Here is a 22544-nt window from a genome sequence, read left to right as displayed (position 1 = left end):
TATCATTCTTTTCCGTTCCTTGCTAGCCTTCTGATTAAATCCTTTCTTCTATTCTTTTAGTATAGTTTTAACATATAATTTTGTTTTAATATAATATATATCAAAAAATAATAAATCAGCCTTCTGAAACCTGGAGTCACGATTCTCATCTCTTCCCTCGTCCTGGGACCCCTTCAAACACAACCACATAGTTTTATTTCAATTCACACTGGGATCTACAAACAAATGTCAGTTATGCAAATTCATTGAGTCCAAACTCACATGCCTAACTAATACAGTCTAAGTTAAGGCATTAAGGCAAGTAAATCAAGAATGTCCAAGTAGAACTAACATGAGCTAGAAATGGTATCACTTTGGCATGACTTTCAGAATCTAAATATATAATGATAAGTAACAGGCTTTGGTTACATACCTATAATGACATTCACCTTTCTTGTCCTTCTGATTTGTAAAGAATAAAAAATAACTTACCAAGCCTCAGCAGTTTTGTATTCAAAACTGATACACTCCTGATAAATATTCTCTGTGAGGAATAAGTACATTCCTGCAATCCTCTATGTATCTTCTTAGAGAAATAAGCATAGTAGTTAATGCATTGATTTAACTGAGGATCTTGGTGGTAGAACATAATTTTCCCAGAAAAATAATTTGGAAAACAAACATGCCTAGAATTAATGGAAATGTAACTAAAACTTAAGATATCTCCAGTATGAATTGACTTTGTTTATTGGCAGCTTGAGTAAAGGTATTTATTTTCTCTCCTTCGCCTTTAACAGATTGCTTCCCTTGAGGCCCAAATTCTAAGTAAACTGTTATGATACTGTGCAATTGATTTGTCTAAGCAACCAGCTGAAATTTAGCAGTAATTGCCTATGGTGATATTTTTGTCAGATCTCATTTGGAGATCTCAAACTCTAGATCGTTCATCATATATTTCTGTCTGCAACATCCTCTGCATTAGATACTATGGGAGTATTTAATCCATAGAATTACTGTTTTTCATATTAATGAGTTATAAATGAGAGCTTAATTACTCCTAATTCCTTGAAAATCCACTGTTGGTGATTATAATCACTAACGATTAGATTGTTAAACATTCATCATTGTCTATCTTTAGCAAACTTAATGAGGAATTATGGATGAAATCTCAGTTTCTGATTCTGCTGCCAAGTGCTGGTGGAAGAGAACCCCTGCTGGCTGTGAGCAGTGCCAGGTCACCACTGGCATTACCCCTTGGCACTCATATGGGATGACTGGGAGTCAGCAAAAGTTGTGAGGGAATATACTGCGCTCCTGCCATTCACAGCCCACAGAACTGTCTCCAGGGACTGTCTCCTGATGTAACTCAAAGCCCTTTCATCCAAATCTGCTTTTATAAAGCCTAACTCTGTAAAAGTTCGGCTAACTGACTGCTAAGCCCTGAACTTTCTTGTTTCATTATCAGGACAATGAGGAGATAAGTCACTTGAGAAATTTCATCCATCAAAAATCACCCCAAATATATTTTAAATAATCTTTACCTGGGAATTTAGGTGGATGATTTGTGTAGAGGCAGATAATGACACTATCCTTTCCACTTGCTCTGTTGAAAGAGCTGTATCATCCAACAAGGCAGGAAATGTGGTGGCAGTCATTTCTTAAACCACCTCAATGGTGCTTTCAAGTGAACATCTTTCCAAAGTGATAATTTCTTCCTGCTCTTTGTTAAAGTGCTTTTCTGCACCTTTGTCAGCTGCAATTGACTTTTTGGAATAGGAAGAGACTGCTAAAAAATAATCTGGAGGCACTCTCAATAGCACCCTCCACAATGGCACCTCTGGTAAAATGTATCTTGGAAAGAAAGGAAGAAATTGAAAAAAAAAATACTGCACATATTCTATACACATAATTCCCTCTGTATAGCTTTACATAAATACAGAACCTATGTATGTAAACATGGATGTGTTCTATACATGGTTCCATTTAGATATATAGAAAGAAATAGACAAAGAACGTAATCCTGTAATTCACTTAAATACAGAAGTTTAAGAAATGAGGAATCCCAGTGATTTGAATCAAATGAGTGAATATTCTATATTTAAAGTTTGTTGCTGAACTGGAACTGTGGATGCAAAAACCTGAATCAAAATTAATCATTACCTGTACTGAAAATAAGCTTCACAAAGAAAAAAAGTGTTAATATACAATACAAGACCACAAATACTGTGAAAAAGGGCTATCTCCTGCTCTGTTACATGCAAGTTTCAAGCCTCAGTTTACTGTTTGATTCATTTTATATTTGGTATCTAAGCAACTCATAATCAGAATAAGATAAAAAGACATATGACAGCTTAGTATAAATCAAGAAATAATTTAAAGCTCTTCAGAAATGCATATTGAATGACATCAGTGAAAACTGTGTTGATGAAAGATCTAAACTGAAATTCATTATGCTACACATAACCACCTATACTTAGATGTGAAATCTGCCTCTAGCAACTGCTACTAAACAGTTTTGGCCTCTTGAATGAAAATAAAAGTCACACTTACTAAATTTAAGCAGTTTTTCTGGGAAGTAGAGATATGGTTATCTATATAGTATAGATAGCCATAAATCAGTTAGGGTTTTTTTTACTTTTCTTTATGTAATTCCATTCAGGTTGGCTTTAGTCGATACATTTACAACATATATCTAAAGGTCAGAAATACCACTCATGCCAAGCCATGATGATTGTGCATGTACATGCATATTTACAAAAACTCTGGACTGCTAAAAATAAGCCATGCTTGATTCACATAAGTCTTATTTACTTATTTAACATTGCACCCAAGTCTGAGTACAGAAGGAGTTTATTACTTGAATTTTCATAACCCACCATACAGTTGTCACATTTCTCCCTCTAATACAGTGTGCACTGCTTATGCATAGTAGAACTTCAGCTGTAATTTGAACTTATGGTTATGTGTTTTTAGAGCATAACTGGAGCAGAGGCCCTAGAGACTTGGCTTTAAGCAGTTTTGTGTACGAATAGATGCAAGTTATGTGCACTTTATACATGTAAGCCAGGCTCCACTTGTCCACAAAAATCAGATTTGTTACCTGGCATGCAACAAGCCAATAATTATACACTCAAGAGAGACATTGATTATTTATTTCTGAGTTGCACAGGTCTGGGCACTTGGTGATATTCCAGAAATCAAACACCCCAACTAACAAAACTTTTTACTATTTATACATTTGAGCAAACAATGGAGTTAGCGTTCATTTCCTACAAGTTACAGAGTTCTCTTATTAATCAGTATTTATTAGCTAATGAGTCGCTCACTTCTCATGCTAATTAGTCTGCATGCTCAAACTTTCTGTTCTTTTGGGTCTGGCGGTTTCTTGGGTCCATGGTCACCGTCTGCCCCTGCCAGAGTTACCTTTTACCCAACCGGAGCTGATTTAGCACAGGTGGCTTGAAAAGGTTTTTGCTTATCTTGGGTGTTCTGCCCACAATCCTCGAGGCCCGTATAATCTGCATCCTCTGTGTCCACTGCCATCCTTCTTCCCAAGCTGGAACATGGGCAGCCCTGGACCTTAACACAGCAATTCTATCAAGTAACTTGTCTTTGTAACACCTGCTCACCACTTAGAGCTTGCTAGCCTTTCTCGGTTTCACGGATTAATTCTCCCTTCTTGTTGATTGGATTTCAAAGTATGCAAAGAACGAAAAACATCCCTTCTTAAGAAAAGTTTACATGTTCAGCATTTCGTAACACCCTCAAGTCTGTCCCCGTGGGAGAAATGGCTCAGCCGTGGGGCTCCCGCAGCGGCAGTGCCCCGGCGGCTCTCCTAGCGGGATAACAAATATCCCGTGGGATACCCGGCTGGAAAAGGGGCAGAGTGCCCAGAGGCTCTCCCAGCGGGATAACAGAATATCCCGTGGGATACCCGGCTGGAAAAGGGGCAGAGTGCCCCAGCAGCTCTCCAAGTGCGATAACACAGGCTATCCTGTGGGATACCCGTCTGGGTGAGCGGCAGAGTGGCCCGGCGCCTCTCCCAGTGCGATAACACAGGATATCCCGTGGGATAGCCGGCGGGGAAAGCGGAAGAATGCCCCAGCGGCCTTCCCAGTGGGATAACACATGTCCCGCGGGATAGCCGGCGGGGGAAGCGGCAGAGTGCCTCGGCGGCCCTCCCAGTGGGATAACACATAACCCGTGGGACAGCCGGCGGGGGAAGCGGCAGAGTGCCTCGGCGGCCCTCCCAGTGGGATAACACACGTCCCGCGGGATAGCCGGCGGGGGAAGCCGCGAATTCCCCTCACGGTCGCCCCACCCCAGGCGGACCCGCCGTGACCACGGCGCATGCGCACAGGCTGAGGAGGTGGGGCAGCGGCGCGCGCGTGGCGTTGGCGGTGGCGGCGGCAGCAGCAGCGAGTGAGGAGCGGGTGAGAGGAGCCGGGGCTGGCGGGAAGGAAGGAAGGAGGGAGAGCAGTGAGGAGCAGAAGGGGCAGACCTGCTTCTGCTCTGCTTTCTCGGTAGGAATCGGTGCGGGAGCGAAACCCGTCGCGGGCTGAGCCGTCCCCTAGGCCGGGAGCAACCGTAGCCGCACACACGCGTGGCGGAAGGAGCCCTTAAACCGCGCTCCATGGAGGCCGGGGGTCGTCGTTCCCCCTCAGCCAAGGCGCGCCTGTGCCGGCCAGGGGGCTCGTAGGGCCTGAGGGGACACAGAACCGTGCTAATCTCTTAAGTTCAGTCATTTTTGTATGTAATTTTTTATGCCAGAGTGTGGAAAGGCTGCCAGCTGTGGGTATCTTGGGACCAGTGAGTTGAGAGAAGTCCTAGTAAATCATGAAGTCCCGCCATGAAGTTTAAGAGCATAAGCTCTTAACAGCCTTACTCGGTCTGAGCTGGAAAGTGCTTTTGGCACCTTCCTGGTCTGGCTAGAGTCACACGTTCAACTTTCCCTGGACTGGAACATCCTGAATTCAAACTTTGGCTGATACTTACCTTTTGTTACCATTGCCATTTAATCTAAATGAATTGTTTTGTGAGCACGTTGCTCTAGGCATCCTTTCTCTTGTGAGCTCGTGAATGGGGTTGGAGATTAAGACGCCTACGTATAGCCAGTAGAGATGCAGGTTTTCATCCTGAAATAAAAGGTGGAAATGGGCTGAAATATGTGAAATGATTGGTGAAAGTTGCCGTTTGCAGGGGTGAATGAGAAGCAGGCGGGCCTGGCAGATAACGCTGCAGTCAGCGGGCGATTTGTGCTTCCCCGGAGGGAAGTTTGCCTTGAAGTGGCCTTGGAAAGCTGAAGTGCTTTATGGATTTAGATGCGTTTGGGACACACTCAAGCCCTGTTCTTATGTAGCCAGTAGAGCAAAAGGGCTGTCTCTTTTTTTTTCCTTAAATCTACACAATTACACATTTTCAGCCTTTTCTAGAACTTTTCCCCCACTTATTTGTCCTTGCTTTTGGAGGCTCCTGTCAACATTTTTTTCTTTTCATCCTTCAAATACCTAGCTAATTTTTTAGTTAGCAGCCTTAATCAAGCTATTTGGAGTTTTGTGTCTTCATTACATTCTGAATAGATAGGGTGGAGAGATGCACAGGCCCATTCAAAGCTGGTAAAATAGACCAAGGCTCATTGTGTGATTCTGTGTATAGGAAATAGTTTGCCTGATTCATATGATTGTGGGGTTTTTTTGCCCCTGACAGCAGCATTACTTTGACTTCCCATACTTAATATGTGATTGACTTATAAATAAACATATTTTTCAAGTTACTTCTGACTTAGTTTCTTGATATCTAACTGTAGTCCTTGTTGTGTATGATGTGATTACTTTCAAGCAGGTGTAATACAAGTACTGAATTACTTATGTCATCAGAGATATCCTTTTTTTCCTCATTAATTCCACTTATTTTTCTGTTGATTCTACAATCCCAGCTTTTACTTTAGAAGACACTGAAGGCAAAGTGTAAAAACAAAAGAAAAAAATATTTTCTCAAATCTGTTTATGGAAATACTTACTGGAGATTGGTCCCAAAAGGAGCTCTATTTTAAGGTATTTCCATAAATACATTTATATTTATAAACCTCCTTGTACCCCAGTAGCTGTCCTGTTAGTGCAATCCACTACTGCATTTTTCCTTCAGAACAGTTTGTTTTCCCTTTACCTTTCTAGTCCTGATTTTCTTCTGCTAACCTAGTATTTTTTTCCTGTGCTGTTGTACTTATAACCAGCATAATGTATTTGTGTGTAAATACTTACATTTAAAACAGTTGGGAGTGCTTTGTTTATTTCCTTTGTCTTGATAACATACAGATAATCCTGTCAGTTGATATCTTTATTGCCTTAATGAAATTTCCAAACTTCCTTTTGATTGACAAAGTCAGAATGCAGCTGTTGGGGTTATCTCAGTTCTCTCTGCATGTTGTCTGTATCACAACAGGTAAAAGTACCATCTTTCCAGCAGTTTTAGAAGTGCAGACAAAGAATATCTTTGAGGTGTTTTTCTATATTCTGTCACTAAAATTCAGCCTTCCCAGTGTTACAGCAATCAAGACCTTTGTTTTTCCTCATTTAGTCCTTGTCTAAAAGGTAGATAGGCATTACTATTAGTTTTATGTAGCTGGTTTGGACTCCTACTATTTTTGAGGGGTATTTCCAGTCTTTGTTATCAATTGGGTTTTCCTCATATGCCTGTGCTCCTTTCAAGATGGGGTTAGTATTCCGGTTAGCAGCCAGAGATCTATTACTTTGTCATCCTTATCTTTCCTTACGTCCTACCTCTTTACTATTGTTTGTAAATCCTTCTTTATTGACTGTTCAGGGAGGTGGTGATCCGTGACTAATCTACTTTACTTATTTTTATTCTCTTTCTACTTTTAAATGTATATAAAACCAGAATTGAATGTGTAATTCCTCAGTTAACTAAACTAGGATAATTCTTGTATTGATTTGCTCATATCCTGTATACCTTTCCATTTTGATTTATTTTTTTGGATTTTGTCTGGTGTGGAATTATGTACCTTATATATTTAAGTCCAGTTTTACCAAAGTCTTTTAAGTCTGTCATAGTTACACCCTTATCTTGAGCTAGAATGTCTGCTTAGGTTTTCTGTCAAATCCCGTTCCTTTTTCTTTTACGTGTATGGAAACAAATGATAATGGAAACTTTTTATTTTCAGATCACTTTATTTCTTGTCTCTGCACCTCAAAAGGGACGTGCATGTTTAGGTGACTAACTCCAGGAGCATCAAAATGCCGAATCTGGACCATCCAGCCTACCCAGCAGCTGACCTGCTTCACTTGGAAGGTTTGGTGCCTTGCCGAGAGTCCCAAGTGTCCACATTGCTGTCAATATTTGGCGAGGTAGTGCTCTTGTATTCTGTGTTTGACTAGAGCAAAGGCCTTCTGCTGTCTCAGGGGAGAACAGAAATTTAAGGGTGTTTTTGTGATGTCACTATGAACGTGCTTTGGTTGCCTCTTCGTTGAAGTTTTATTTTTTGTTGCCATCTTTAACGTTAGTGTTTGGCAGTAGGTTCTGGTGTGTTGGAAGGTTGAAAGATGTCTTGCAGCTGGAACAAAACAAACTTAGAGCTATTTGTGTCTTTGTCTCTCTGAATTCTGATTTTGCCACAACTCTATTCTGTCTTTGCCAGTTAGTACCAGGGAGTAAGTCTCTTCCTCCTAGACCTAAAGTTCTGGGATAATTTTTTTCAGTGTCAGTGTAGAAATTCTGTTTGGTTTTGACCTGTCAATCTAGTCTGAGTGTCTGAATTCTAAGTACACTAAATTGTTCTGATTCTTAGTAGTTTTGAGGCTGATTGGAAGAGTTAGAAACCACTGGCTTGTTAAATGATTCTGCTACTGCTTCACGAAGCTATGGTCAAAAGTAATGGGGATTTTTATCTGCAAGCTTATAAGCAGTTTGCTTGCAGAACATCTGCTTACATTCAATAACTAACTGGAAATTAGTGTCTGTTTTCTGTCTTTAATTATGGATACTAGTAATAGGAACATCCTTTACAGTGTTTGAGTTTTATGTATGTTACAAGCATAGTGGCAACAACTCTTCTTAAAAATAGGTACTTCAAATCTTGATCAACGTACAGATGCTCAAACCTGCATGTCTTGCGCAAGAGAGTTTCATCTGAGATAAATTGACTATTATTTTTCATAAAAATTTATTTTTGTGTTCGTTTTTAAGTCAATATACTTCTTAGAAATTGAAACAAAAACCTGTGTTTTCACTTTCACCTGTGTGAAAACCTGTTCAGAATGGAGAAAAAGAATAATTCCATTATTTCCCTGCATCTTAAGAAAGCTACATGAAATTACCAGCATCAGGACCATTACATAAAAAGATACCTCAAATATTACCTTGTGAAAGAAGAGCAAGCTTTACCATCTCCTCCTTCACACCATTTAATTCTTTTCTGTTTGGTCCTAATGAAAAGAACGGCAATTTGTAGTGTTTGCAGAAGCTGGAGAATGTATGGCTTGCAATTTGTGCTTGCCAAAGTTTTGTTTCAGTTAGTTAACTAATTTGAATTTAGAGCCGACTGTGTGTGTGTGTTTTTGTTGTTTGTTGGTGCAGTTTCATTAGCAGTTATGTGATACTTGATTCTTGCAACTTACCCTCCAGCATTTCAGCAAAGATGTAACATAGATCTTGCTGATTCTATAATAATTGCTGTATTTTGTATTTAATGCCTCAGTTTAGAAGATAACTTTTCCTTCGGGGGGGAAGTTAATTGTTAAATCTTTTATCTGTTCAATGAAAAGAAGAAGAATTGAAACAACAGCAACTTTTTTTTTTCCCCTTAGCGTCAGCAGTTTAGTTTTCCATCCATCTTTATCTATGGACACACGTCTAGTGGAAAAACTTATGTGATGAAAACTCTTCTAACTACCTTACAGGTAAGAATGGTCATGAAGGATATTGAATTTACATTTATAACCATGGTTCCTCAAAATAGCCTCTACTTTCTCAAAATGGTTTATTTCCTCAACCATTTCTGCCTTCCTACTTCTTCTCCTTCACCTACTGTGTCATGAGTGCATCACTCTACTCTCTATGCCACTTAGGATAAAATGAAATTGTGCATACTGAGATATAATGTAATTCATAATAACTTTTTAAAGAAAGTTTTAAAAAGACAAAAAAGGAGGCAAATATTGTTGACCTTGTCTCCATGACATAGCCTGAAGTAGCTCCATTGACTCCTTGTTTTAATTTTTTCCAAAACATGTTTTAGAGTCCTCCTAAGTTCATGGGTGTGATTACAGAAATTTCCATCAAGATCTGTTAATATCTCTGTCTTTGTCTGTCATGAAATTCAGGGGTTTAAATCCAGTGGCAGGTGCTCACTTCATGCCTGAACCATAAATTTCCACTTGTGTGTTTCTGTTGCTCTGATACTTTCAGCTTGCCCTGAGTGAGCTTATCACCTTATCTGCAGGTTTTATGCAGAAACCCCCTTCATTAAAATTTTTCAGAGGGAGAGCAGTAGAAGGCAGGGGTTCATGATCCTCTTCCATGAAGTAGCCTTCACAGTAGCTCTGACCTTCACGGTCAGCACTGAGCTGACCTCTCGCACCATGTCCGAAGGTATGGCCAGGCCCTGGAGGTGGCTGGTTTGAGCAGCAGCTCTCTCTGCAGAACTTGTGACACGTGTGGGTGTCTGCTGTGTACTGTGGTGGTGTGAATCACATCTGAGGCAGCTTTCCTTCGGCTATGGAGGTGCAGCACTTTGAATGGCTGCTTTTTGGTCACGTAGCCCTTTCCTTTTAGTAGTGTTCAGAATCAGAGGAAAGTTTTTTATTACATGCCTTGTGAGTGGATTGCCAGCATGTACCCACACTTCCCCACATCTGCTGAATCATATTGTATTTTCAGTAGGAAGACTGGAATGAAGTACTCGGATTTTTTTGTTTACTTATAGACAACCACATTTCTGCATCCCAGTGACTAATGTTTTTCAGAGGTTTTAATGTTCAGTGTGAAAAAGAGCATCTGCCTTACCAGAGATTATGGAGTTGTGCAGATAAGCTATGTCTTAAAAATAGGGTTGCTAGAAAATTATCTTTTTTTGCCTTAGGTGGGTTTGACCATTGGTATTTTATGGGTTATAGTGCCTTCTATTTAAAGACAAATGACTGTAGATTTTCAATATTACTAAAGTTACACATATATTATATCTCATACTCTGTTCTTTTCACTCACTGTTTGCTTGGAAAGATCTGGTTTTCTGAAAATGTTCACAATCATGCTGATGACATGGGTCTGATACAGAGGCTTACACTTTATCATTTGTCTGCATTGAATGCCTAAAACATTCACAGTAGTTCTGGGGAGTGTGCTGGGGAGATTACTTCCTGTGAGATGTCTGGGTTTTCTAGACACTGTAATTAATAATAAATCATTTTATGATACTGTAATGTCTTACAGTTGTCTAAATTTCTTTGATCTAAATGCTGTTTGGTTTTCTTTCTGTGTATTGCTTACAATGTTTTGACATAGTTAAAAGATACATTGTGCTTCAGTGTTTAAAAATAGTTAGAAGGTATACTTCCATTTGAAGATTCATCAGCTCTCTTCAGTTTGTGATACATAATATTTTGACTAGGTACATAATTGATCTTTTTTTTTTTAACAAGTTATTTTGGTACTTGCTTGTATTTTATTCTTTTGGCAGGATATGGTTTCTTTGGTTCTCTCATACGGAAGAGAAAACTCTTCCTGGAGTATTTACACTGAAAAAGCCAAATGCAGTTGTATAATTTTTCTTGTTCTCTTCAGCTTCCTCATGTGTTTGTGAACTGTGTGGAATACTTTACATCACGACTTCTGCTAGAAGAAATTCTCATTCAGCTGCAAAGCTGTTCATCTGGCACAGAGCAGACCTCTCCTGTGCATTGTGATACTTTGAATGACTTTGTTCGTCTCTTTAAACAAGCTGTGGCCAGTCAGGAGCTTCAAGATCAAACATTGTACATTGTAAGTAATTTCATTTTCATGTCCAGTCCCATTCCTACTAAGAGGGTGTTAGTAATGGCTTTTGATAAGTTGTATGTGAAATGTGTGCCCTATAGAGCAGTTTGCACAAAGTTTCTCAGTAGACCTCTTTCAGAACCTTTTGACAGATTCTTTCTGCTGGCTTACAGGCTTTAGGTGAGGTTCTGTACTTTTGGTTTTAGATTTTTTTCTACACACAAACTATATAGCATAACTAATAATGAACGTAAATTATACCACACATTTGAATTGGGGATGTAATAGTGTTACAAAGTCTTTAAATATAGAGCCTATATGTGTTTTATTAGTAGTAAGTGATGCTTATCTGTTTCTTTGTGAAAATAGCATCACAAATGAGAAAGCAGAGGTGGGGAATAGGGCAGAAGGGGACATGGAGAATGCAAATGACAAGGCTTGGTTTACTACAATAGAACTTAAGGATAGTATTAAGGATCTGAAATGCGTAACTTTCTCCATAAAAAGGATTTTGAGGTCTTACATCTTCAGCTACACTTGTGGCCCTGAGAGACAGGGCCTATAGTTTAAAATTAGGATGGAAAAAAAAGACTGCAGTGAAAAAATTGGTGATATGCTCAAGTGGAATGAATAGCAGATTGCAGGAAAAATAATCAGAATTTAGGTTGCAGGAATGATTGAATCAGTGTAATACTAGAACACTAGGATTTGGTTCAGGTCTTCGGGGTTTTTACTGTGATAATCTTAACTACATAAAGGAGTCAAAATTTGCAGACTATAACAGCATTTATTGTGCTGAGAGATGAACATGGAAACAAATTTCAGTTATACAAGAGGTCTGATGGAAGGACAATATGAAAGCTGTGGCATTAGTGATGTGTAAATGTATATATATATGGTGTGAACCTGCAGAATATTAAGACCAAAATTTTAGGCCAGCAGTAGAAATTAAGATTTTTTTAAAAAGAGTTGAAATTGATTATTTAAGAAAACAAGAACATGGTTAAGATTGATTGCTATGAGAAACATGCAGTGTGATTACCCAGGATCATTAAGTTCTCAATATGCCCATACTGCTTTGGGGTGTTTTTGCAGTCAGACAACAAGTTCATAATTATACTGAACATGCTTCATTCTGTTTCACAGGCTATAGTTAAATATGTTTTATTCCCATTTAAAAATATTTTGCCACTGAGTTAAATAGCTTCATATCATGTTTAGTAGAAACAATACTATCTCATTGTTATAGGTCACAAGATTAATAAATTTGACATACTTCTTTGAAATGGAATGAAGAAAATAATGTACTAATGCGTAAAACAGATGAGAAGTTATAAATAGAAGTTTAGCTTACTGTCACAAAAGTGATATTGACATTCTTCAGCAATTCCATAAACACAAAATTTATCTCTCTAATAACATTCAGTGTATTTCACATAATACTTCTTGTGGTAAAGTCTTACTTTCAGATTAGTATTTGGATTAAAAAACTATTTTACATCAGCAAAGAATTCTTCATGTATTCTATGAAAATTGGCATCACACAGAAAATTATAAAGTTCTTGAACAAGGGTTGTAGAAAGTAAAGGATTAAATAACTACAAAGGTTCAATTGTATCATGAAAGTAGTTGTTGCCTCAGAAGAATTAAGTATTAAATTAGTATTTCAGTTACATTCTGCATGGGAACAGACAGGAATGGGAGAAATCAATTCATGTTTATTAACCTGGATTTATTGTAGAGTGGTTTAAATTGAGACTGATGGAAGGCCAGCATGCTGGTAACATAAACTGGCAATGCTGACTTATTCCGTTTCATTTCAGTAGTAAATAATGTAATATTTCAGCTCAATTAACCAGAGTAACTCAAGATAAATGTTTACTTTCAAGCAAAGGATTCTAAATGTTTCTCTTAACCCAGGCATAGGCGCTGAATGCTTGTGATTACTTAGAAAAATGAATTTATTCATTTTAACTACCTGAAAAATTGGAGTAGACATAACTTGTTGTCATTCATACATTTACAATATATAGCACTTTACAGAAGTATCAAGCTACTTTTTTAACGTAAGTGAGCAGCCAGTTTTGGAAAGTAAAGGCTTTTTTAAAAAATTGAAGAGTGGCAAGTCTATATCGGCATCAAAGATTAAGGCATAGATTTATAGATCTGGGAGAAGGCTGTTTCTCTGGATCACCTGACATTTTCCACAAGCCAGAGTCACAGTCTATTTTTTGTGCTGTAAGTAGGAACTGTAGTTTCCCATTTAACTAAAAAATGTGATCTCCTTTGGTCAAGACCTTAAAGGTTTGTGTTTGGTAGCTGCATGTCACTGGTTCCAATAAGCAGTATTTTATTAGTAAAAATACGTAGCTACTATTTGGTCTGTAGTATAAAGCAGTCTTCATTCCTGAAGTCAATTATTACATGAAGCACATGCAGATAGCAATATAAAATCATATATTTTAGTTTTAATAAATTCACAAAGTGTAAAATATTGATGCAGAGATTGTTCTTTCAGATTTATGTGGTGGGATTCTGAAATAATATTTTCAGAAAATGTTTGGTTGTCCTCATAAAGTTCTTTTCCTTATGGTGGGCAACAGAAATGATAGATGTAAGATTTTGATGGAGAGAAGACATGTAATAGGATAGAAAATATAGTTTTCTACAGACCTATAGTTTTTATCTCAAGAACAATAATTCTAAAGAGGTAATGAGCTTCAGAATTTATAATTCTATTGCAAGTAGTAAATGAGCCACAAAATAAATGTTTTTCTATTATCTTTTTTCATTCTTGTCAAGATTTTAGGTGTGGTGGAAGTACTTTTTTTTTTTTAACCAAAGAGTAACCATGCTTCTTCATGCTTCTGTTTTAATTCTTCAGACTCCTTCAGACATCTTAAGCAAATGTTATTTACTTAAAGATGCTTAAGATGTTTCTTGTTTAAGCTGTATGTATGCTGCATCTGTTACTGCCGTGTGACGTTTGCATATAATAAATCCTGTAAATTCCTAGGATGCAAACAATGGCAAGAAAAGTTTCTCTCAAAATTCAGAATACTAGCTATTATTTGTTTTTGAAAAATAATAGTAGGAAAAGACAACTCTCCTAGAAGTAAGCATGTAGTTACAGTGCTACTGTACTACATGTAAATTTGAAACATAACTCCATTTTCTCCCAAAATTCTTTTCAATGGTTGTTAAGGATATCATGGCTTTGTTGTGATATTCCTCACTGGACTTAAATAATAATTCTTCCTGCCATAAGAGAATAATACTTGTCTAGGGATTGTATGCTTTTTTAGATGCAGAGCTGCTTGGGCTTCCTGGAAGCACATTTGAAGCAGTAATCTCTCCAATTCAGTTTCCAGCAGCTAAGAATTAATTTTAAATCCATGTGAGAGTGGGAGTTGAGTTTGTCTATATAACATCATTGTTTTGTTAAAAGGTTCTGGATAGAGCAGAACAGCTGAGGGAAATGGAAGCAAACATCCTGCCAGCATTTCTTAGGCTTCAAGAGTTGGTGAGTGTCTGGAAAGAAATTATTGTATGTGTCCTGCCCGTTGAAAGTAACTGAACATGTCGTTCCTGAACATCAGGTGTCACAGATCAAGATAAATGATTCTTTAGATGAGAAAAGTTGAAAAATTAAGCCTCAGTCCCCCAAAACAGTGGTCAAAACTAGAAACTGAACTAGAATTTAAACATTGGGAGATTTTTATTAGACCGTTTTTCTTTTTAGTTGTGGTTAATGGTATCTTCTTTACAATGTCTGATGTGTAGAATCTTTGGAGGCTCATGTCAGATATATTGCTGTCTTTTCTAGGTTATCTGTCTTTTTAAGAATGAGATTTTCAGGAGACTACCAGCTGTTTAATTTGGCTGGAGCTGCACAGCTCAGCAGCTGTGAATGTGCTTTTACTTGCTAGAGAATTTTCTCACACTTCTCCTGGAATTGTGCCTCAGTAAGTTTCTGATTGGAGTAAACCGCAGTGTGCTTTTCTTTCTGGCTTCTGAAGTATCAAAACTTTGGCCTTGAAATAAGCAAAAATGGTACATTCCCTGAAAAGAAATTGAAGACAAAACCATAAGTTGCTGGTACTTTGAAATATCTGAACATGTAAATAGCTGAAATTATGCTTGTTATCTCAAAGCTTTTGTGTGGCGCTCTTAATCTTCTGGTCACATTGATTTCTCTACTGAATGAAGACTGATTCACAGCTGTGTTCTTAATCCTGACAGCTGGTGCATTTTCTGTCTCCTTTTGTCTGTTCTGCCCATGTTCTGGACTAGGCTGCTCCTGAAGCAGAAACAACCTGTTCTGCAGGGAAGGGAGGCAAACTTGGGTCTGTAATTGCTGTTCAGGGATCAAAACCCCATAGACTAAGATTTATATATGCCAGAGGAACACTCCCAGATTCAAAACTAATCTCCAAACAAGTTTGTTGTCTTGAATGCTGATATTCCAGTTGCTTAAATTCTGGATTCTGGACTGGAGGCTTTTTAAAACAGTTGTGCAGCCACTGTTGCAGAGCAATGTTGTAGGAGCAAATCTCTTGCATCTCTTCCTTTCCTGGAGTGAAAGGAGACCAGGAACACCACTAGTAGTAGTGAAGGATATCATTGGACTGGCAGGTCACTGCTGAAGAACAGGTCATGGATGCTTGATTTCTCTGAGGATTGTGATGGCAAGTGTTGAAGTTCTTCATAGTGGATGATCAGTTAGGAAGTGAGCCGAATGTATTAGTGCTTCTGTCAGCTGAAACATTAGGAGTTCTGAGAGAGGAAACCATCTGAAAGAACTGCAGAAAGTATTCAAAGCGAAGAAAGTATTTATGTTCCATAAAAACAAAGAAGAAACATTAAAGAATATGGGTGGGTGACACTTCACCAAGAAGTGGAAAAGTAAGTAAAAAAGAAGATTTTCACTACATTTCAGGGAAGGGAATAGCATTTAAACATCTTTGAAGTCATTCACAGCACTGTCAATTCAATCAGGTCCCTTCCTTTTGTTTTATGGAGATGCCTTAATAGTTTTCAAATGTCTTTCTTGAAGAACCGTATTTAAAAGCATCTTTTGTTAGGCAGAATTTTTAGTATGGTTGCAAAGAGGGAAAATGACGCATCATCTTCACAGGTAGTTTTAGCTTCATATTAAGTAGCTGATATTTTGGAGGGTTACCAAAATAAAACAATATAATTTTTAATATGAAGCATTTTGTTACCTATTGATCAAAACATCCAATCTGAAGCAGGTATTTTGCCAGTAAGATCTTGGTTACAAAAGTATATGACTATGAACAGCTCCATTGTTGATAACTAGTAAAACAGTTGGTAGAGTAAACAGGTAATACATTTTTGGTTTGGGATGTCTGTGTGTTTGTCTTACAGACCAGTTGCCTTTAAAATAAAGTACAAGATAGCTTGGTTCCAGAGGCGCTGAGTTTTCTTTTTGCTTATTTTCAACTTTTTCTGTTTGCTCTGAAAATCGGTGTTTAATTACTAAAGTAAAATGTTCTCTTAATTTTGGGGTGGAATCTACTTGTTTTCATGTATCACCCCAGAAAGCTTACATGTCAGTGAAATGGCAAGGGTTGGAGAGAAATGTCATATAATTATAAAGATTTGCAAATGTATGATCTGCTTGAATATGCCAGCTGAAGCTTTAATGCAAATTGCTAGTATAGAAATAAACTGTAAATTTAATGATTTTTTGTGAAATAGAAAAGTCACAATAATAATTTTTTCCTTGATGCTCTAAAATGCACTGGTTTTTTGTTATTTCTCTGCCTGTTGCTCTCTCATCGGTTTTTTCTCTTCTCGGTGTAGACTGACAGAAATGTGACAGTCATCCTGCTCAGTGAAATAGTGTGGGAACTGTTCCGTCCAAACATTGGATGCTTTGAGCCATTCACCATGTATTTTCCAGACTACAGCATAGGTAAACTAATTTTCATCTGTTTTTTGGGGATTGTATAACACTCTGTCAAAGGACATTCAAAAGTTTTTTCCAGATTTATCAGTGCCTTTTACAGAACCCAGAATATGTAATAGCTACTGGAATGTACAAGTCTATATTCACACAACCTGTAAAGATCTTGTCTTTTTCCACTTTCCAGAACATCTCAAAGGGATGTTTTGATTCCATTACATTTGCTGGTTCTTCAAATCAGTGTAGATTTGGTGGGGTTTATTTAGTGATGGTTATTGTTTGTTTTTCCACAAATGTGTTCGATTTATTAAGTTGGCTTGAAAACAGCAACATTTATTTTTGTTTAAACAGGACATCTGCAGAAGATCTTGTCTCAGAATCATCCCCCAGAATATTCTGCAGATTTCTATGCTGCATATATCAATATTTTGCTTGGTGTCTTCTACATGGTCTGTAGGGACCTGAAAGAACTTCGTCATCTGGTGAGATGAGCTTCTTTAGAGCTGCTGTTTTGTTTTGTGATGTCTTTTGCCAAATGAAAATCTAGATTTATTGTTGAATATGGACAAAGGGAAAATTAGAGATTATAGAATGTTTGGGTTGGAAGGGACCTTAAAGGTCAAGTTCCAACTCCCCTGCCATGGGCAGGAACACCTTCTACTAGACCAGGTTGATCAAAGCCTCATCCAGCCTGGCCTTTAAAACTTCCAGGGACATCCACAGTCTCACCACCTTCATAGTAAAAAAGTCTTTCTTACATCTAGTGTAAATTTGCTCTCCTGAGAACGTGTTAGCTTAAAATGTAGTTTAAAATCCATAACAAAGGTTACAGTTGTTTTGTGGCCATAAAGGGCTTCCAGTGTTGTGTAGTTTTCTGGTAATAAATTGAAAGTATTTGCAAAAAGGCATTTTAACCACATAATGTAATAGTAAACCAACTTAACAGAAGAGAATTAAGTTACTTGATGGTAACATTTTTATAAGCTTATTAACAATTACAGACATTATCTTATTCCAATTATTATTTAATTACCTATACAAGGAAATTTTACAAGTTTGATGTGATCAGTGAAGTCATTGCTGCAGAGATGATCTGAATGCTCTGCCTGTGATTCCCTCAGGAACATGCTGCTGAATTTCAGCTGAACTTATCGGTTCATATAAAACCATACAGGTTTTATATGTAAATGGGATTGCTGGAGACAGAAATGGAAACCAGGGTCACAGTTCTTGCAGACATGTACTTGAGTGGCTCTGCTTTCATTAGGTTTAGATGCACTATTTCCTTGTGCAACACTATGAAAATACTTTGTGATTGTTCCCTAAATTCTTTGTGGTTGACAAGTCTCTTCCATAGAAGATAGTGACAGACACATACAACTGAATGCAGGCTTCTGAACTCCTCAGTGTCTAATGCAGACTCTAAATGTGTATGCTGTTATGTGTGATTATTAATAATACATTCTGGAATTTTACTAGATTTATATATGGAAGTTACACTTTGAGTTTTGTATACTAGCACAGAGATTTATGAAAGTGCATTAGGGCAAAAAGAGGATGAAATCTGAGGATTGGTATTTTACAAAATTCTGTGTGATATTGATTTAAACATTTTAGAAGAAAGTCTGGATTATAGTGCTGTCAAAAATCTCTTAATCTTACTTTAGGCAAAAGGAGTTAATTAAAATATGGAATGTGCTAGCATGTTTTTAACTAAATAATTTTTGAATAAATAAATACTTTCTGCTTGTGTTTAAGTGTGCTGAACTTCTCCTGGAATGGAAGGTTTTATTTGAACTTGTAGAGAGTTAAGAAAAGTTCATTAAAACATTTTTATTGCATTTATAATGATAAATTATTATGCTAGTTAAAAAAAAATGCAGCTCAAAGCCATGTAACCTTTGATTACTTCTGTTTGTATTTCATGGTACAGAAATGTTGCCATTTGTGACAGTATAATGTTTGTAAGCAAGTGGCATAATTATTGAGTTAAAAGGGTTTGTTGGCTTTGCAAAAGAATTAATTACCCTGCTAGTTATACTCTGTAGCTGAATCAGATAGATTGTACTTTAACGTGTTCCATTTTTGCTTTCTGTAGGCAGCGCTCAATTTTGCTAAATACTGTGAGCCAGTGGTCAGAGGGGAAGGTAAGGCTGTGTCTTTATTTTGAGAGGTGTATGAGAGAGCAGGTGCTGTTCAGTGGGTTTTGGTGAAGACTTTGCTCTGATCCTTGTGCTGTGAGGGCACAGTGGTATCTCAGGTCACAACAGCAGTGCTTTCTCCAATTGCACCCAGTCATTAGCACTTGCAGCAGAAGCAGTATGTGGTATTTGGTGGTGGTGTTTTAGGAAACAAAGATGGAAAATATACCCTGAACATTTTCCTGCTTCCTATTAGCCTTTCTCCTCACTCAACCATCAGGACTTCAGCAAAGTAATGGGATAAGTTATTTCTTTATCAAAGCAAAGAGAAGAAAGAAACCAAGAGGACAGGTTTTGTCAGACTGACGCAGATTATGTCAGAACAGTCACAGAGAAGCAGCCTTGTGTGGCAGCACGTGCTTGCTGGATGGATGGTGAAGGTGCATCATCCTAAAGCAGCATGTCACAGTCAGGGTGTTAGACTGTGTTATGCCTGTGACTGTTCAGGTGTCAGGGATGAGTTTTAGTATTGTATGAGTTAAATGTTTAACAGAGTTGATTCTGGCTTGCTGCAGCAAATGAACGCGACACCCGCAAACTCTGGAAAAATATTGAACCTCATTTGAAGAAGGCAATGCAGACTGTTTATCTCCGGGAAATATCCAGGTAATTTGGAGGGCATAGGCTTGTTTCCTTTGTTGGGGTTGCTGTTTTTAACTATCTTCCTCTCACTGTGTTTCATGGCTGGTGTTTCTTTTTTGCTAGATGTAATCTTTTTTCTTTAATGTGCATTTCTTTCTTGCCATACACCGTTAGAAATAGCATATCTCAGGAGGAGATTTAAACAAAGTGGTATTTGTAGCATATAATAGATTCAATAAGTAAAGCAGTGGCAGCAGGTTTTGTTCTCCTTTACAGTGATGCTGGATCCATTTTCTGTAATGTATAAAACTACCAAGCATGGGAATCCATCACCAGAATATACAGGCACAGTTTAAAACACACTGCTGTGTGTGTTAGCTCACCAGATACTCATTGTACCAAGGATGTGTGCAAGCCTCAAAATTCTTGAGACATTACAGATTTTGAGTATCTGTGTTTCTTAGCTTTTTTTGATAGAGCTGGGTTTGTTTGCTGACTGTGCTTTCTGATCCCTTATTTTCTTTTCCAAGGGCAATTTTTTTTCTTACATGGAATTCCCATTTTTGACAGCATTAATATCTGGTTTCCTATTAATGGCTATTGTTCTTGGTATTGTTTTAGATTCCTTCTTTGTTTTGTAAGCTGCCAGACTGCTAGAAAAAAGGATGGTGGTGCTCATTCACTGTGGTAATAACTGGCTTAGATTTAGTGTTCTCTCCACCTTTAAGATGAGGGATTCTGATGTTACACTATGTGAAGAGAGATCATTGAGTATTGCTTCGTTTCTTTATCTTGATAAAAACATACTGATTTTGTTCCTTTCAATGTCATTGAGGCTATAGAATATTCTGGACACAACCTGAGTGTGTAGTAGAAATCTTTCCTGAAATTCTAGAGATGTGATCATTCCTTCAAAAGGAGAATTGATTTTACTTTTTTCAAGCTAGGCTTCACTGTAGCATGCAGCATTTTACTGTTTGGCTCAAATATTTATTTATATTCAATATTGATCTTCATTACATAGTCTACTTGGGATCTTCCTGACTTTTTATATTGTGTAATTGCCTACTCTAATTAGGTTGTAATAAAAGATTATGATACAAAATAGCTTGTGAATTGTTTCCAAATAAGTAATTTCCCTCTACAGTTTTCTTTGATTATAAATTTGAGCTTGACTTGATTTTTATTAGAAATTCCAGCTTTCTGTCTAACAGTTCTAGGATTTAGTTCTGTGTACCAGTAAATGCTTGAGGAATTAAAATCACTATATCAGTTTTTCTGGCCACAGAACTATGATTACTCTGGTTTTTTTCTTGGCCATGTAATTTATAGTGATAGAACTTTGCTATCAGCTTTTGTGCTACCTGAACTGAAAGGAAAATTAACCTTTTTTCTGGCTGTAATAAAATAATAGACATTGGCTGTAATAAAAATAGACATTGGAGAAAACCTTAACTCACTGATGAGTTGTTTTGTCATTCATTGAAATTTAAGTATAACCTGACTTCCCATTACACTGTTTTTATAGGTTTTATGGCTTATGGCTGATAAACTCTGTTCATGAGGAACTTTAAAACACATGCCAAAATAGTTCCTTCAACAAACATATCTTTTTGTAATCTCCTGTGGCATACAAAATCATCCAAAATATGAAATTGCTAGCAATGTCATTCCTTAAGGGAAGTTTTAAAGTGAATTTTTTTTGCTATTGTTTAGGAAAACACCAAACTACTTGGGGGCGTTTTTCACTGACAGAATAATCCATCTTGACGACTTCCATTGACTTCAAAATTACATTATGAAGTAATTATAGTATTCTTCTCACAAACATAAACAGTTCGTAAGCAGATTAAAAAGAATCAAAACTATCAGTGTTTTTACTTTTTATGCAATTCTGCATTATTCTTGAAACTTGGAACACTGTGGATGTTTGCTTACTCATGTTAGTTGGATGGGAGGAAATAGGTATTTTACAAGTAGATCTTTTATGCCTTAATCTAACATTATTTTTTGCTTTTTTTATCAAATACATAGTCTGCAGATTATTAAAATTTATGTGTGAGACCATGTATTTTTAATTATTCTCTCACTAACTGTGTCCTAGCCAGTGTCACAGAGGTAGAATATACCAAACAGGTAGCTTTCTCTAAAGGACTATCTTTATGTATTTGTATTATCTATCTTTCAGCTCACAGTGGGAGCGTTTGCAGCATGATGGTGGAGAGCCTGGACAATTGAAAGGTATCAAACACAGTAACTGTGTAGGGGTGTGTAATGTGAAATGTGCTTTTTGGTTCCACTTGGTCTTTGTCATCTGAGAACATGTGACTAAGACCACACAGACAAAGCTACCTGTTAGTATTCGCTTACAATTCAGGGTAATTTTGAGAAGGTGTTCTACAAAGGAATATTTTTCCCCTATCATATATATTGGGAGTAACCTTTCCTAAATATCTTTTGCAGGTAAAGGCAGTCTTATTTACATCAGTATTTCTTATGTCAGAATGGGTGAGGAATGGCCTGAACCCTGATGGTCAAACCTCTGTGTACCAACTGGCAGAATTGTCCAAGTGGGCAGAAGAGAATGTTACACCTGGTGTATCGCACTAAATTAGCACATTCCTGGACAAAACACCTGCCCTGGGTCCAGATTTCTTGCAAAGAGAAATGTCAGAAGTGCAAGTGTTCTTTCTCTATGTTCTTTCCTTGGGCAAGTAGAGCTCTGTTGGTTTTATGCTTCAGACAGGCTGGAAAGTTGAATTTTAATATATTTGTCAGCCTTCATTTACAATTTAGGAAGGAATACTGAAATGTTTTCCTGGTGATGTCAGTTGGTCATGGTCTTTTGACCAGTTTGTATT

At 37.4% G+C, this 22544-nt stretch overlaps 1 protein-coding gene across 1 annotated transcript in view; it reads left to right on the top strand.

Annotated features, from left to right (window-relative positions):
* The first annotated feature begins 4348 nt into the window (after window positions 1-4348).
* ORC5 (origin recognition complex subunit 5) overlaps window positions 4349-22544 on the top strand; it is a 61669-nt gene continuing 43473 nt past the window's right edge. Inside the window, exons 1-11 of the mRNA XM_084205864.1 lie at window positions 4349-4412; window positions 5915-6032; window positions 7160-7343; window positions 8802-8894; window positions 10777-10974; window positions 14417-14491; window positions 16798-16909; window positions 17252-17382; window positions 18999-19047; window positions 19617-19707; window positions 21872-21924. Coding sequence (XP_084061990.1) covers window positions 7233-7343; window positions 8802-8894; window positions 10777-10974; window positions 14417-14491; window positions 16798-16909; window positions 17252-17382; window positions 18999-19047; window positions 19617-19707; window positions 21872-21924 — 913 coding nt within the window. The 5' untranslated portion in view covers window positions 4349-4412; window positions 5915-6032; window positions 7160-7232. The remainder of the gene's footprint in view (window positions 4413-5914; window positions 6033-7159; window positions 7344-8801; window positions 8895-10776; window positions 10975-14416; window positions 14492-16797; window positions 16910-17251; window positions 17383-18998; window positions 19048-19616; window positions 19708-21871; window positions 21925-22544) is intronic.

This window comes from Fringilla coelebs, assembly GCF_963513975.1.
Source record: "Fringilla coelebs genome assembly, chromosome: 5".
Classification (NCBI taxonomy): Eukaryota; Metazoa; Chordata; class Aves; order Passeriformes; family Fringillidae; genus Fringilla; species Fringilla coelebs.
This window is presented reverse-complemented; position numbering and strand designations above follow the sequence as displayed.